Source organism: Salvelinus alpinus, chromosome 1, assembly GCF_045679555.1.
Source record: "Salvelinus alpinus chromosome 1, SLU_Salpinus.1, whole genome shotgun sequence".
Lineage (NCBI taxonomy): Eukaryota > Metazoa > Chordata > Actinopteri > Salmoniformes > Salmonidae > Salvelinus > Salvelinus alpinus.
The window spans coordinates 1,617,025-1,634,666 of record NC_092086.1 but is presented as its reverse complement, the minus strand read 5'-3'; the positions used below and the strand labels follow the sequence as shown (position 1 = coordinate 1,634,666).

The 17,642-nt window shown below is 42.1% G+C and overlaps 1 protein-coding gene across 1 annotated transcript in view; it reads right to left on the bottom strand.

The window, feature by feature from the left end:
• Positions 1-17,642, bottom strand: part of myo15aa (myosin XVAa) — a 229,483-nt gene that overhangs the window by 185,543 nt on the left and 26,298 nt on the right. Inside the window, exon 8 of the mRNA XM_071343551.1 lies at positions 13,623-13,726. Within this exon, the coding sequence (XP_071199652.1) occupies positions 13,623-13,726 (104 nt within the window). The remainder of the gene's footprint in view (positions 1-13,622; positions 13,727-17,642) is intronic.

The following is a 17,642-nucleotide window of genomic DNA, read 5'->3' as shown; positions in this document are numbered from 1 at the left end:
GTTATAGACCAGAGGATAGAGGTTATATATAGAGGATAGAGGTTATAGACCAGAGGATAGAGGTTATAGATCAGAGGATAGAGGTTATAGACCAGAGGATAGAGGTTATAGATAGAGGATAGAGGTTATAGACCAGAGGATAGAGGTTATAGATAGAGGTTATAGATAGAGGATAGAGGTTATAGACCAGAGGATAGAGGTTATAGACCAGGGGATAGAGGTTATAGACCAGAGGATAGAGGTTATAGACCAGAGGATAGAGGTTATAGACCAGAGGATAGAGGTTATAGATAGAGGATAGAGGTTATAGACCAGAGGATAGAGGTTATAGACCAGAGGATAGAGGTTATAGATAGAGGATAGAGGTTATAGACCAGAGGATAGAGGTTATAGATAGAGGATAGAGGTTATAGATAGAGGGTAGAGGTTATAGACCAGAGGATAGAGGTTATAGATAGAGGATAGAGGTTATAGACCAGAGGATAGAGGTTATAGACCAGAGGATAGAGGTTATAGACCAGAGGATAGAGGTTATAGACCAGAGGATAGAGGTTATAGACCAGAGGATAGAGGTTATAGATAGAGGTTATAGACCAGAGGATAGAGGTTATAGACCAGAGGATAGAGGTTATATATAGAGGTTATAGACCAGAGGATAGAGGTTATAGACCAGAGGATAGAGGTTATAGACCAGAGGATAGAGGTTATAGACCAGAGGATAGAGGTTATAGACCAGAGGATAGAAGTTATAGACCAGAGGATAGAGGTTATAGACAAGAGGATAGAGGTTATAGATAGAGGTTATAGACCAGAGGATAGAGGTTATAGACCAGAGGATAGAGGTTATAGACCAGAGGATAGAGGTTATAGATAGAGGATAGAGGTTATAGATAGAGGATAGAGGTTATAGATAGAGGATAGAGGTTATAGACCAGAGGATAGAGGTTATAGACCAGAGGATAGAGGTTATAGACCAGAGGATAGAGGTTATAGACCAGAGGATAGAGGTTATAGACCAGAGGATAGAGGTTATAGATAGAGGATAGAGGTTATAGACCAGAGGATAGAGGTTATAGATAGAGGATAGAGGTTATAGATAGAGGATAGAGGTTATAGACCAGAGGATAGAGGTTATAGACCAGAGGATAGAGGTTATAGACCAGAGGATAGAGGTTATAGATAGAGGATAGAGGTTATAGATAGAGGATAGAGGTTATAGACCAGAGGATAGAGGTTATAGACCAGAGGATAGAGGTTATAGATAGAGGATAGAGGTTATAGACCAGAGGATAGAGGTTATAGACCAGAGGATAGAAGTTATAGACCAGAGGATAGAGGTTATAGACAAGAGGATAGAGGTTATAGATAGAGGTTATAGACCAGAGGATAGAGGTTATAGACCAGAGGATAGAGGTTATAGACCAGAGGATAGAGTTTATAGATAGAGGTTATAGACCAGAGGATAGAGGTTATAGACCAGAGGATAGAGGTTATAGATAGAGGTTATAGACCAGAGGATAGAGGTTATAGACCAGAGGATAGAGGTTATAGACCAGAGGATAGAGGTTATAGACCAGAGGATAGAGGTTATAGATAGAGGATAGAGGTTATAGATAGAGGATAGAGGTTATAGATAGAGGATAGAGGTTATAGACCAGAGGATAGAGGTTATAGACCAGAGGATAGAGGTTATAGACCAGAGGATAGAGGTTATAGACCAGAGGATAGAGGTTATAGACCAGAGGATAGAGGTTATAGACCAGAGGATAGAGGTTATAGACCAGAGGATAGAGGTTATAGACCAGAGGATAGAGGTTATAGATAGAGGATAGAGGTTATAGACCAGAGGATAGAGGTTATATATAGAGGATAGAGGTTATAGACCAGAGGATAGAGGTTATAGATCAGAGGATAGAGGTTATAGACCAGAGGATAGAGGTTATAGATAGAGGATAGAGGTTATAGACCAGAGGATAGAGGTTATAGAACAGAGGATAGAGGTTATAGATAGAGGATAGAGGTTATAGACCAGAGGATAGAGGTTATAGATCAGAGGATAGAGGTTATAGACCAGAGGATAGAGGTTATAGATAGAGGATAGAGGTTATAGATAGAGGATAGAGGTTATAGATAGAGGATAGAGGTTATAGACCAGAGGATAGAGGTTATAGACCAGAGGATAGAGGTTATAGACCAGAGGATAGAGGTTATAGACTAGAGGATAGAGGTTATAGACCAGAGGATAGAGGTTATAGACCAGAGGATAGAGGATATAGACCAGAGGATAGAGGTTATAGACCAGAGGATAGAGGTTATAGACCAGAGGATAGAGGTTATAGACCAGAGGATAGAGGTTATAGACCAGAGGATAGAGGTTATAGATAGAGGATAGAGGTTATAGACCAGAGGATAGAGGTTATATACCAGAGGATAGAGGTTATAGATAGAGGATAGAGGTTATAGACCAGAGGATAGAGGTTATAGACCAGAGGATAGAGGTTATAGACCAGAGGATAGAGGTTATAGACCAGAGGATAGAGGTTATAGATAGAGGATAGTGGTTATAGACCAGCGGATAGAGGTTATAGACCAGAGGATAGATGTTATAGACCAGAGGATAGAGGTTATAGACCAGAGGATAGAGGTTATAGATAGAGGATAGAGGTTATATACCAGAGGATAGAGGTTATAGATAGAGGATAGAGGTTATAGACCAGAGGATAGAGGTTATAGACCAGAGGATAGAGGTTATAGACCAGAGGATAGAGGTTATAGACCAGAGGATAGAGGTTATAGACCAGAGGATAGAGGTTATAGATAGAGGTTATAGACCAGAGGATAGAGGTTATAGACCAGAGGATAGAGGTTATAGACCAGAGGATAGAGGTTATAGACCAGAGGATAGAGGTTATAGATAGAGGTTATAGACCAGAGGATAGAGGTTATAGACCAGAGGATAGAGGTTATAGACCAGAGGATAGAGGTTATAGACCAGAGGATAGAGGTTATAGACCAGAGGATAGAGGTTATAGATAGAGGATAGAGGTTATAGATAGAGGATAGAGGTTATAGACCAGAGGATAGAGGTTATAGACCAGAGGATAGAGGTTATAGACCAGAGGATAGAGGTTATAGATAGAGGTTATAGATAGAGGATAGAGGTTATAGACCAGAGGATAGAGGTTATAGACCAGAGGATAGAGGTTATAGATAGAGGATAGAGGTTATAGACCAGAGGATAGAGGTTATAGACCAGAGGATAGAGGTTATAGACCAGAGGATAGAGGTTATAGACCAGAGGATAGAGGTTATAGATAGAGGTTATAGACCAGAGGATAGAGATAATAGATAGAGGTTATAGACCAGAGGATAGAGTTTATAGATAGAGGTTATAGACCAGAGGATAGAGGTTATAGACCAGAGGATAGAGGTTATAGATAGAGGTTATAGACCAGAGGATAGAGGTTATAGACCAGAGGATAGAGGTTATAGACCAGAGGATAGAGGTTATAGACCAGAGGATAGAGGTTATAGATAGAGGATAGAGGTTATAGATAGAGGATAGAGGTTATAGACCAGAGGATAGAGGTTATAGACCAGAGGATAGAGGTTATAGACCAGAGGATAGAGGTTATAGACCAGAGGATAGAGGTTATAGATAGAGGATAGAGGTTATAGACCAGAGGATAGAGGTTATAGACCAGAGGATAGAGGTTATAGACCAGAGGATAGAGGTTATAGACCAGAGGATAGAGGTTATAGACCAGAGGATAGAGGTTATAGATAGAGGATAGAGGTTATAGACCAGAGGATAGAGGTTATATATAGAGGATAGAGGTTATAGACCAGAGGATAGAGGTTATAGACCAGAGGATAGAGGATATAGACCAGAGGATAGAGGTTATAGACCAGAGGATAGAGGTTATAGACCAGAGGATAGAGGTTATAGACCAGAGGATAGAGGTTATAGACCAGAGGATAGAGGTTATAGATAGAGGATAGAGGTTATAGACCAGAGGATAGAGGTTATATACCAGAGGATAGAGGTTATAGATAGAGGATAGAGGTTATAGACCAGAGGATAGAGGTTATAGACCAGAGGATAGAGGTTATAGACCAGAGGATAGAGGTTATAGACCAGAGGATAGAGGTTATAGATAGAGGATAGTGGTTATAGACCAGCGGATAGAGGTTATAGACCAGAGGATAGATGTTATAGACCAGAGGATAGAGGTTATAGACCAGAGGATAGAGGTTATAGATAGAGGATAGAGGTTATATACCAGAGGATAGAGGTTATAGATAGAGGATAGAGGTTATAGACCAGAGGATAGAGGTTATAGACCAGAGGATAGAGGTTATAGACCAGAGGATAGAGGTTATAGACCAGAGGATAGAGGTTATAGACCAGAGGATAGAGGTTATAGATAGAGGTTATAGACCAGAGGATAGAGGTTATAGACCAGAGGATAGAGGTTATAGACCAGAGGATAGAGGTTATAGACCAGAGGATAGAGGTTATAGATAGAGGTTATAGACCAGAGGATAGAGGTTATAGACCAGAGGATAGAGGTTATAGACCAGAGGATAGAGGTTATAGACCAGAGGATAGAGGTTATAGACCAGAGGATAGAGGTTATAGATAGAGGATAGAGGTTATAGATAGAGGATAGAGGTTATAGACCAGAGGATAGAGGTTATAGACCAGAGGATAGAGGTTATAGACCAGAGGATAGAGGTTATAGATAGAGGTTATAGATAGAGGATAGAGGTTATAGACCAGAGGATAGAGGTTATAGACCAGAGGATAGAGGTTATAGATAGAGGATAGAGGTTATAGACCAGAGGATAGAGGTTATAGACCAGAGGATAGAGGTTATAGACCAGAGGATAGAGGTTATAGACCAGAGGATAGAGGTTATAGATAGAGGTTATAGACCAGAGGATAGAGGTTATAGATAGAGGTTATAGACCAGAGGATAGAGTTTATAGATAGAGGTTATAGACCAGAGGATAGAGGTTATAGACCAGAGGATAGAGGTTATAGATAGAGGTTATAGACCAGAGGATAGAGGTTATAGACCAGAGGATAGAGGTTATAGACCAGAGGATAGAGGTTATAGACCAGAGGATAGAGGTTATAGATAGAGGATAGAGGTTATAGATAGAGGATAGAGGTTATAGACCAGAGGATAGAGGTTATAGACCAGAGGATAGAGGTTATAGACCAGAGGATAGAGGTTATAGACCAGAGGATAGAGGTTATAGATAGAGGATAGAGGTTATAGACCAGAGGATAGAGGTTATAGACCAGAGGATAGAGGTTATAGACCAGAGGATAGAGGTTATAGACCAGAGGATAGAGGTTATAGACCAGAGGATAGAGGTTATAGATAGAGGATAGAGGTTATAGACCAGAGGATAGAGGTTATATATAGAGGATAGAGGTTATAGACCAGAGGATAGAGGTTATAGATCAGAGGATAGAGGTTATAGACCAGAGGATAGAGGTTATAGATAGAGGATAGAGGTTATAGACCAGAGGATAGAGGTTATAGAACAGAGGATAGAGGCTATAGATAGAGGATAGAGGTTATAGACCAGAGGATAGAGGTTATAGATCAGAGGATAGAGGTTATAGACCAGAGGATAGAGGTTATAGATAGAGGATAGAGGTTATAGATAGAGGATAGAGGTTATAGATAGAGGATAGAGGTTATAGACCAGAGGATAGAGGTTATAGACCAGAGGATAGAGGTTATAGACCAGAGGATAGAGGTTATAGATAGAGGATAGAGGTTATAGACCAGAGGATAGAGGTTATAGACCAGAGGATAGAGGTTATAGATAGAGGATAGAGGTTATAGACCAGAGGATAGAGGTTATAGATAGAGGATAGAGGTTATAGATAGAGGGTAGAGGTTATAGACCAGAGGATAGAGGTTATAGATAGAGGATAGAGGTTATAGACCAGAGGATAGAGGTTATAGACCAGAGGATAGAGGTTATAGACCAGAGGATAGAGGTTATAGACCAGAGGATAGAGGTTATAGACCAGAGGATAGAGGTTATAGATAGAGGTTATAGACCAGAGGATAGAGGTTATAGACCAGAGGATAGAGGTTATATATAGAGGTTATAGACCAGAGGATAGAGGTTATAGACCAGAGGATAGAGGTTATAGACCAGAGGATAGAGGTTATAGACCAGAGGATAGAGGTTATAGATAGAGGATAGAGGTTATAGACCAGAGGATAGAGGTTATAGATAGAGGTTATAGATAGAGGATAGAGGTTATAGACCAGAGGATAGAGGTTATAGACCAGGGGATAGAGGTTATAGACCAGAGGATAGAGGTTATAGACCAGAGGATAGAGGTTATAGACCAGAGGATAGAGGTTATAGACCAGAGGATAGAGGTTATAGACCAGAGGATAGAGGATATAGACCAGAGGATAGAGGTTATAGACCAGAGGATAGAGGTTATAGACCAGAGGATAGAGGTTATAGACCAGAGGATAGAGGTTATAGACCAGAGGATAGAGGTTATAGACCAGAGGATAGAGGTTATAGATAGAGGATAGAGGTTATAGACCAGAGGATAGAGGTTATATACCAGAGGATAGAGGTTATAGATAGAGGATAGAGGTTATAGACCAGAGGATAGAGGTTATAGACCAGAGGATAGAGGTTATAGACCAGAGGATAGAGGTTATAGACCAGAGGATAGAGGTTATAGATAGAGGATAGAGGTTATAGACCAGCGGATAGAGGTTATAGACCAGAGGATAGATGTTATAGACCAGAGGATAGAGGTTATAGACCAGAGGATAGAGGTTATAGATAGAGGATAGAGGTTATATACCAGAGGATAGAGGTTATAGATAGAGGATAGAGGTTATAGACCAGAGGATAGAGGTTATAGACCAGAGGATAGAGGTTATAGACCAGAGGATAGAGGTTATAGATAGAGGATAGAGGTTATATACCAGAGGATAGAGGTTATAGACCAGAGGATAGAGGTTATAGACCAGAGGATAGAGGTTATAGACCAGAGGAAAGAGGTTATAGACCAGAGGATAGAGGTTATAGATAGAGGATAGAGGTTATAGACCAGAGGATAGAGGTTATAGACCAGAGGATAGAGGTTATAGATAGAGGTTATAGACCAGAGGATAGAGGTTATAGACCAGAGGATAGAGGTTATAGACCAGAGGATAGAGGTTATAGACCAGAGGATAGAGGTTATAGACCAGAGGATAGAGGTTATAGATAGAGGTTATAGACCAGAGGATAGAGGTTATAGACCAGAGGATAGAGGTTATAGACCAGAGGATAGAGGTTATAGACCAGAGGATAGAGGTTATAGACCAGAGGATAGAGGTTATAGACCAGAGGATAGAGGTTATAGATAGAGGATAGAGGTTATAGACCAGAGGATAGAGGTTATAGACCAGAGGATAGAGGTTATAGACCAGAGGATAGAGGTTATAGACCAGAGGATAGAGGTTATAGACCAGAGGATAGAGGTTATAGACCAGAGGATAGAGGTTATAGACCAGAGGATAGAGGTTATAGACCAGAGGATAGAGGTTATATACCAGAGGATAGAGGTTATAGATAGAGGATAGAGGTTATAGACCAGAGGATAGAGGTTATAGACCAGAGGATAGAGGTTATAGACCAGAGGATAGAGGTTATAGACCAGAGGATAGAGGTTATAGATAAAGGATAGAGGTTATATACCAGAGGATAGAGGTTATAGACCAGAGGATAGAGGTTATAGACCAGAGGATAGAGGTTATAGACCAGAGGATAGAGGTTATAGATAGAGGATAGAGGTTATAGACCAGAGGATAGAGGTTATAGACCAGAGGATAGAGGTTATAGACCAGAGGATAGAGGTTATAGACCAGAGGATAGAGGTTATAGACCAGAGGATAGAGGTTATAGACCAGAGGATAGAGGTTATAGACCAGAGGATAGAGGTTATAGACCAGAGGATAGAGGTTATAGATAGAGGATAGAGGTTATAGACCAGAGGATAGAGGTTATAGACCAGAGGATAGAGGTTATAGACCAGAGGATAGAGGTTATAGATAGAGGATAGAGGTTATATACCAGAGGATAGAGGTTATAGACCAGAGGATAGAGGTTATAGACCAGAGGATAGAGGTTATAGACCAGAGGAAAGAGGTTATAGACCAGAGGATAGAGGTTATAGACCAGAGGATAGAGGTTATAGATAGAGGTTATAGATAGAGGATAGAGGTTATAGACCAGAGGATAGAGGTTATAGACCAGAGGATAGAGGTTATAGATAGAGGATAGAGGTTATAGACCAGAGGATAGAGGTTATAGACCAGAGGATAGAGGTTATAGACCAGAGGATAGAGGTTATAGACCAGAGGATAGAGGTTATAGATAGAGGTTATAGACCAGAGGATAGAGGTTATAGATAGAGGTTATAGACCAGAGGATAGAGTTTATAGATAGAGGTTATAGACCAGAGGATAGAGGTTATAGACCAGAGGATAGAGGTTATAGATAGAGGTTATAGACCAGAGGATAGAGGTTATAGACCAGAGGATAGAGGTTATAGACCAGAGGATAGAGGTTATAGACCAGAGGATAGAGGTTATAGATAGAGGATAGAGGTTATAGATAGAGGATAGAGGTTATAGACCAGAGGATAGAGGTTATAGACCAGAGGATAGAGGTTATAGACCAGAGGATAGAGGTTATAGACCAGAGGATAGAGGTTATAGATAGAGGATAGAGGTTATAGACCAGAGGATAGAGGTTATAGACCAGAGGATAGAGGTTATAGACCAGAGGATAGAGGTTATAGACCAGAGGATAGAGGTTATAGACCAGAGGATAGAGGTTATAGATAGAGGATAGAGGTTATAGACCAGAGGATAGAGGTTATATATAGAGGATAGAGGTTATAGACCAGAGGATAGAGGTTATAGATCAGAGGATAGAGGTTATAGACCAGAGGATAGAGGTTATAGATAGAGGATAGAGGTTATAGACCAGAGGATAGAGGTTATAGAACAGAGGATAGAGGCTATAGATAGAGGATAGAGGTTATAGACCAGAGGATAGAGGTTATAGATCAGAGGATAGAGGTTATAGACCAGAGGATAGAGGTTATAGATAGAGGATAGAGGTTATAGATAGAGGATAGAGGTTATAGATAGAGGATAGAGGTTATAGACCAGAGGATAGAGGTTATAGACCAGAGGATAGAGGTTATAGACCAGAGGATAGAGGTTATAGATAGAGGATAGAGGTTATAGACCAGAGGATAGAGGTTATAGACCAGAGGATAGAGGTTATAGATAGAGGATAGAGGTTATAGACCAGAGGATAGAGGTTATAGATAGAGGATAGAGGTTATAGATAGAGGGTAGAGGTTATAGACCAGAGGATAGAGGTTATAGATAGAGGATAGAGGTTATAGACCAGAGGATAGAGGTTATAGACCAGAGGATAGAGGTTATAGACCAGAGGATAGAGGTTATAGACCAGAGGATAGAGGTTATAGACCAGAGGATAGAGGTTATAGATAGAGGTTATAGACCAGAGGATAGAGGTTATAGACCAGAGGATAGAGGTTATATATAGAGGTTATAGACCAGAGGATAGAGGTTATAGACCAGAGGATAGAGGTTATAGACCAGAGGATAGAGGTTATAGACCAGAGGATAGAGGTTATAGATAGAGGATAGAGGTTATAGACCAGAGGATAGAGGTTATAGATAGAGGTTATAGATAGAGGATAGAGGTTATAGACCAGAGGATAGAGGTTATAGACCAGGGGATAGAGGTTATAGACCAGAGGATAGAGGTTATAGACCAGAGGATAGAGGTTATAGACCAGAGGATAGAGGTTATAGACCAGAGGATAGAGGTTATAGACCAGAGGATAGAGGATATAGACCAGAGGATAGAGGTTATAGACCAGAGGATAGAGGTTATAGACCAGAGGATAGAGGTTATAGACCAGAGGATAGAGGTTATAGACCAGAGGATAGAGGTTATAGACCAGAGGATAGAGGTTATAGATAGAGGATAGAGGTTATAGACCAGAGGATAGACGTTATAGACCAGAGGATAGAGGTTATAGACCAGAGGATAGAGGTTATAGATAGAGGATAGAGGTTATAGACCAGCGGATAGAGGTTATAGACCAGAGGATAGATGTTATAGACCAGAGGATAGAGGTTATAGACCAGAGGATAGAGGTTATAGATAGAGGATAGAGGTTATATACCAGAGGATAGAGGTTATAGATAGAGGATAGAGGTTATAGACCAGAGGATAGAGGTTATAGACCAGAGGATAGAGGTTATAGACCAGAGGATAGAGGTTATAGATAGAGGATAGAGGTTATATACCAGAGGATAGAGGTTATAGACCAGAGGATAGAGGTTATAGACCAGAGGATAGAGGTTATAGACCAGAGGAAAGAGGTTATAGACCAGAGGATAGAGGTTATAGATAGAGGATAGAGGTTATAGACCAGAGGATAGAGGTTATAGACCAGAGGATAGAGGTTATAGATAGAGGTTATAGACCAGAGGATAGAGGTTATAGACCAGAGGATAGAGGTTATAGACCAGAGGATAGAGGTTATAGACCAGAGGATAGAGGTTATAGACCAGAGGATAGAGGTTATAGATAGAGGTTATAGACCAGAGGATAGAGGTTATAGACCAGAGGATAGAGGTTATAGACCAGAGGATAGAGGTTATAGACCAGAGGATAGAGGTTATAGACCAGAGGATAGAGGTTATAGACCAGAGGATAGAGGTTATAGATAGAGGATAGAGGTTATAGACCAGAGGATAGAGGTTATAGACCAGAGGATAGAGGTTATAGACCAGAGGATAGAGGTTATAGACCAGAGGATAGAGGTTATAGACCAGAGGATAGAGGTTATAGACCAGAGGATAGAGGTTATAGACCAGAGGATAGAGGTTATAGACCAGAGGATAGAGGTTATATACCAGAGGATAGAGGTTATAGATAGAGGATAGAGGTTATAGACCAGAGGATAGAGGTTATAGACCAGAGGATAGAGGTTATAGACCAGAGGATAGAGGTTATAGACCAGAGGATAGAGGTTATAGATAAAGGATAGAGGTTATATACCAGAGGATAGAGGTTATAGACCAGAGGATAGAGGTTATAGACCAGAGGATAGAGGTTATAGACCAGAGGATAGAGGTTATAGATAGAGGATAGAGGTTATAGACCAGAGGATAGAGGTTATAGACCAGAGGATAGAGGTTATAGACCAGAGGATAGAGGTTATAGACCAGAGGATAGAGGTTATAGACCAGAGGATAGAGGTTATAGACCAGAGGATAGAGGTTATAGACCAGAGGATAGAGGTTATAGACCAGAGGATAGAGGTTATAGATAGAGGATAGAGGTTATAGACCAGAGGATAGAGGTTATATACCAGAGGATAGAGGTTATAGACCAGAGGATAGAGGTTATAGATAGAGGATAGAGGTTATATACCAGAGGATAGAGGTTATAGACCAGAGGATAGAGGTTATAGACCAGAGGATAGAGGTTATAGACCAGAGGAAAGAGGTTATAGACCAGAGGATAGAGGTTATAGATAGAGGATAGAGGTTATAGACCAGAGGATAGAGGTTATAGACCAGAGGATAGAGGTTATAGATAGAGGTTATAGACCAGAGGATAGAGGTTATAGACCAGAGGATAGAGGTTATAGACCAGAGGATAGAGGTTATAGACCAGAGGATAGAGGTTATAGATAGAGGTTATAGACCAGAGGATAGAGGTTATAGACCAGAGGATAGAGGTTATAGACCAGAGGATAGAGGTTATAGACCAGAGGATAGAGGTTATAGACCAGAGGATAGAGGTTATAGACCAGAGGATAGAGGTTATAGACCAGAGGATAGAGGTTATAGACCAGAGGATAGAGGTTATAGACCAGAGGATAGAGGTTATAGATAGAGGATAGAGGTTATAGACCAGAGGATAGAGGTTATAGACCAGAGGATAGAGGTTATAGACCAGAGGATAGAGGTTATAGACCAGAGGATAGAGGTTATAGATAGAGGTTATAGACCAGAGGATAGAGGTTATAGACCAGAGGATAGAGGTTATAGACCAGAGGATAGAGGTTATAGACCAGAGGATAGAGGTTATAGACCAGAGGATAGAGGTTATAGACCAGAGGATAGAGGTTATAGACCAGAGGATAGAGGTTATAGACCAGAGGATAGAGGTTATAGATAGAGGATAGAGGTTATAGACCAGAGGATAGAGGTTATAGACCAGAGGATATAGGTTATAGACCAGAGGATAGAGGTTATAGACCAGAGGATAGAGGTTATAGATAGAGGATAGAGGTTATAGACCAGAGGATAGAGGTTATAGACCAGAGGATAGAGGTTATAGATAGAGGATAGAGGTTATAGATAGAGGATAGAGGTTATAGACCAGAGGATAGAGGTTATAGACCAGAGGATAGAGGTTATAGACCAGAGGATAGAGGTTATAGATAGAGGTTATAGACCAGAGGATAGAGGTTATAGACCAGAGGATATAGGTTATAGACCAGAGGATAGAGGTTATAGACCAGAGGATAGAGGTTATAGATAGAGGATAGAGGTTATAGACCAGAGGATAGAGGTTATAGACCAGAGGATAGAGGTTATAGATAGAGGATAGAGGTTATAGATAGAGGATAGAGGTTATAGACCAGAGGATAGAGGTTATAGACCAGAGGATAGAGGTTATAGACCAGAGGATAGAGGTTATAGACCAGAGGATAGAGGTTATAGATAGAGGTTATAGACCAGAGGATAGAGGTTATAGACCAGAGGATAGAGGTTTTAGACAGAGGATAGAGGTTATAGACCAGAGGATAGAGGTTATAGACCAGAGGATAGAGGTTATAGATAGAGGATAGAGGTTATAGACCAGAGGATAGAGGTTATAGATAGAGGATAGAGGTTATAGATAGAGGGTAGAGGTTATAGATAGAGGATAGAGGTTATAGACCAGAGGATAGAGGTTATAGATAGAGGATAGAGGTTATAGACCAGAGGATATAGGTTATAGACCAGAGGATAGAGGTTATAGACCAGAGGATAGAGGTTATAGACCAGAGGATAGAGGTTATAGATAGAGGATAGAGGTTATAGACCAGAGGATAGAGGTTATAGATAGAGGATAGAGGTTATAGATAGATGATAGAGATTATAGATAGAGGTTATTGACCAGAGGATAGATAGATCTATATATACCAGATCATACTCACTGTTCCAGATAGATCTATATATACCAGATCATACTCCCTGTTCCAGATAAATCTATATATACCAGATCATACTCACTGTTCCAGATAGATCTATATATACCAGATCATACTCACTGTTCCAGATAGATCTATATATACCAGATCATACTCACTGTTCCAGATAGATCTATATATACCAGATCATACTCACTGTTCCAGATAGATCTATATATACCAGATCATACTCACTGTTCCAGATATATCTATATATACCAGATCTAACTCACTGTTCCAGATAGATCTATATATACCAGATCAAACTCACTGTTCCAGATAGATCTCCACGTATTTCCCGAAGCGACTGGAGTTGTCGTTGCGAACTGTTTTGGCGTTTCCAAATGATTCCAGAAGAGGAGCTGCCTCAAGAATCTGCCAACGTATTCAGAGATAAAACATCACAATGAAAATACCATCGTGTAGAACAAGTCCAGTGGAGCTAGCTACTCTTCAGAACACAGCAGGTAGAACATGTAGACAGTGGAGCTAGCTCCTCTTCAGAACACAGCAGGTAGAACATGTAGACAGTGGAGCTAGCTACTCTTCAGAACACAGCAGGTAGAACATGTAGACAGTGGAGCTAGCTCCTCTTCAGAACACAGCAGGTAGAACATGTAGACAGTGGAGCTAGCTCCTCTTCAGAACACAGCAGGTAGAACATGAAGACAGTGGAGCTAGCTCCTCTTCAGAACACAGCAGGTAGAACATGTAGACAGTGGAGCTAGCTCCTCTTCAGAACACAGCAGGTAGAACATGAAGACAGTGGAGCTAGCTACTCTTCAGAACACAGCAGGTAGAACATGCAGACAGTGGAGCTAGCTCCTCTTCAGAACACAGCAGGTAGAACATGAAGACAGTGGAGCTAGCTCCTCTTCAGAACACAGCAGGTAGAACATGTAGACAGTGGAGCTAGCTACTCTTCAGAACACAGCAGGTAGAACATGTAGACAGTGGAGCTAGCTACTCTTCAGAACACAGCAGGTAGAACATGTAGACAGCGGAGCTAGCTCCTCTTCAGAACCCAGCAGGTAGAACATGTAGACAGTGGAGCTAGCTCCTCTTCAGAACACAGCAGGTAGAACATGAAGACAGTGGAGCTAGCTCCTCTTCAGAACACAGCAGGTAGAACATGTAGACAGTGGAGCTAGCTCCTCTTCAGAACACAGCAGGTAGAACATGTAGACAGTGGAGCTAGCTACTCTTCAGAACACAGCAGGTAGAACATGTAGACAGTGGAGCTAGCTCCTCTTCAGAACACAGCAGGTAGAACATGTAGACAGTGGAGCTAGCTCCTCTTCAGAACACAGCAGGTAGAACATGTAGACAGTGGAGCTAGCTACTCTTCAGAACAGAGCAGGTAGAACATGTAGACAGTGGAGCTAGCTCCTCTTCAGAACACAGCAGGTAGAACATGTAGACAGTGGAGCTAGCTCCTCTTCAGAACACAGCAGGTAGAACATGTAGACAGTGGAGCTAGCTACTCTTCAGAACACAGCAGGTAGAACATGTAGACAGTGGAGCTAGCTACTCTTCAGAACACAGCAGGTAGAACATGTAGACAGTGGAGCTAGCTACTCTTCAGAACACAGCAGGTAGAACATGTAGACAGTGGAGCTAGCTCCTCTTCAGAACACAGCAGGTAGAACATGTAGACAGTGGAGCTAGCTACTCTTCAGAACAAAGCAGGTAGAACATGTAGACAGTGGAGCTAGCTCCTCTTCAGAACACAGCAGGTAGAACATGAAGACAGTGGAGCTAGCTCCTCTTCAGAACACAGCAGGTAGAACATGTAGACAGTGGAGCTAGCTACTCTTCAGAACAAAGCAGGTAGAACATGTAGACAGTGGAGCTAGCTCCTCTTCAGAACCCAGCTGGTAGAACATGTAGACAGTGGAGCTAGCTCCTCTTCAGAACACAGCAGGTAGAACATGTAGACAGTGGAGCTAGCTACTCTTCAGAACACAGCAGGTAGAACATGTAGACAGTGGAGCTAGCTCCTCTTCAGAACACAGCAGGTAGAACATGTAGACAGTGGAGCTAGCTCCTCTTCAGAACACAGCAGGTAGAACATGTAGACAGTGGAGCTAGCTCCTCTTCAGAACACAGCAGGTAGAACATGTAGACAGTGGAGCTAGCTCCTCTTCAGAACACAGCAGGTAGAACATGAAGACAGTGGAGCTAGCTCCTCTTCAGAACACAGCAGGTAGAACATGTAGACAGTGGAGCTAGCTCCTCTTCAGAACACAGCAGGTAGAACATGTAGACAGTGGAGCTAGCTCCTCTTCAGAACACAGCAGGTAGAACATGTAGACAGTGGAGCTAGCTACTCTTCAGAACACAGCAGGTAGAACATGTAGACAGTGGAGCTAGCTACTCTTCAGAACACAGCAGGTAGAACATGTAGACAGTGGAGCTAGAGCTGGTAATAGAATGCAATGTGATAGTATGGTAATAGAATGCAATGTGATAGTATGGTAATAGAATGCAATGTGATAGTATGGTAGTAGAATGCAATGTGATAGTATGGTAGTAGAATGCAACGTGATAGTAGGGTAATAGAATGCAATGTGATAGTATGGTAATAGAATGCAATGTGATAGTATGGTAATAGAATGCAATGTGATAGTATGGTAGTAGAATGCAACGTGATAGTAGGGTAATAGAATGCAATGTGATAGTATGGTAATACACTGCTCAAAAAAATAAAGGGAACACTTAAACAACACAATGTAACTCCAAGTCAATCACACTTCTGTGAAATCAAACTGTCCACTTAGGAAGCAACACTGATTGACAATAAATTTCACATGCTGTTGTGCAAATGGAATAGACAAAAGGTGGAAATTATAGGCAATTAGCAAGACACCCCCAAAAAAGGAGTGATTCTGCAGGTGGTGACCACAGACCACTTCTCAGTTCCTATGCTTCCTGGCTGATGTTTTGGTCACTTTTGAATGCTGGCGGTGCTCTCACTCTAGTGGTAGCATGAGACGGAGTCTACAACCCACACAAGTGGCTCAGGTAGTGCAGTTCATCCAGGATGGCACATCAATGCGAGCTGTGGCAAAAAGGCTTGCTGTGTCTGTCAGCGTAGTGTCCAGAGCATGGAGGCGCTACCAGGAGACAGGCCAGTACATCAGGAGACGTGGAGGAGGCCGTAGGAGGGCAACAACCCAGCAGCAGGACCGCTACCTCCGCCTTTGTGCAAGGAGGTGCACTGCCAGAGCCCTGCAAAATGATCTCCAGCAGGCCACAAATGTGCATGTGTCAGCATATGGTCTCACAAGGGGTCTGAGGATCTCATCTCGGTACCTAATGGCAGTCAGGCTACCTCTGGCGAGCACATGGAGGGCTGTGCGGCCCCACAAAGAAATGCCACCCCACACCATGACTCACCCACCGCCAAACCGGTCATGCTGGAGGATGGTGCAGGCAGCAGAACGTTCTCCACGGCGTCTCCAGACTCTGTCACGTCTGTCACATGTGCTCATGTGCTCAGTGTGAACCTGCTCTCATCTGTGAAGAGCACAGGGCACCAAAGGCGAATTTGCCAATATTGGTGTTCTCTGGCAAATGCCAAACGTCCTGCACGGTGTTGGGCTGTAAGCACAACCCCCACCTGTGGATGTCGGGCCCTCATACCACCCTCATGGAGTCTGTTTCTGACCGTTTGAGCAGACACATGCACATTTGTGGCCTGCTGGAGGTCATTTTGCAGGGCTCTGGTAGTGCTCCTCCTTGCACAAAGGCGGAGGTAGCGGTCCTGCTGCTGGGTTGTTGCCCTCCTACGGCCTCCTCCACGTCTCCTGATGTACTGGCCTGTCTCCTGGTAGCGCCTCCATGCTCTGGACACTACGCTGACAGACACAGCAAACCTTCTTGCCACAGTTCGCATTGATGTGCCATCCTGGATGAGCTGCACTACCTGAGCCACTTGTGTGGGTTGTAGACTCCGTCTCATGCTACCACTAGAGTGAGAGCACCGCCAGCATTCAAAAGTGACCAAAACATCAGCCAGGAAGCATAGGAACTGAGAAGTGGTCTGTGGTCACCACCTGCAGAATCACTCCTTTTTTGGGGGTGTCTTGCTAATTGCCTATAATTTCCACCTTTTGTCTATTCCATTTGCACAACAGCATGTGAAATTTATTGTCAATCAGTGTTGCTTCCTAAGTGGACAGTTTGATTTCACAGAAGTGTGATTGACTTGGAGTTACATTGTGTTGTTTAAGTGTTCCCTTTATTTTTTTGAGCAGTGTAGAATGTAATGTGATAGTATGGTAATAGA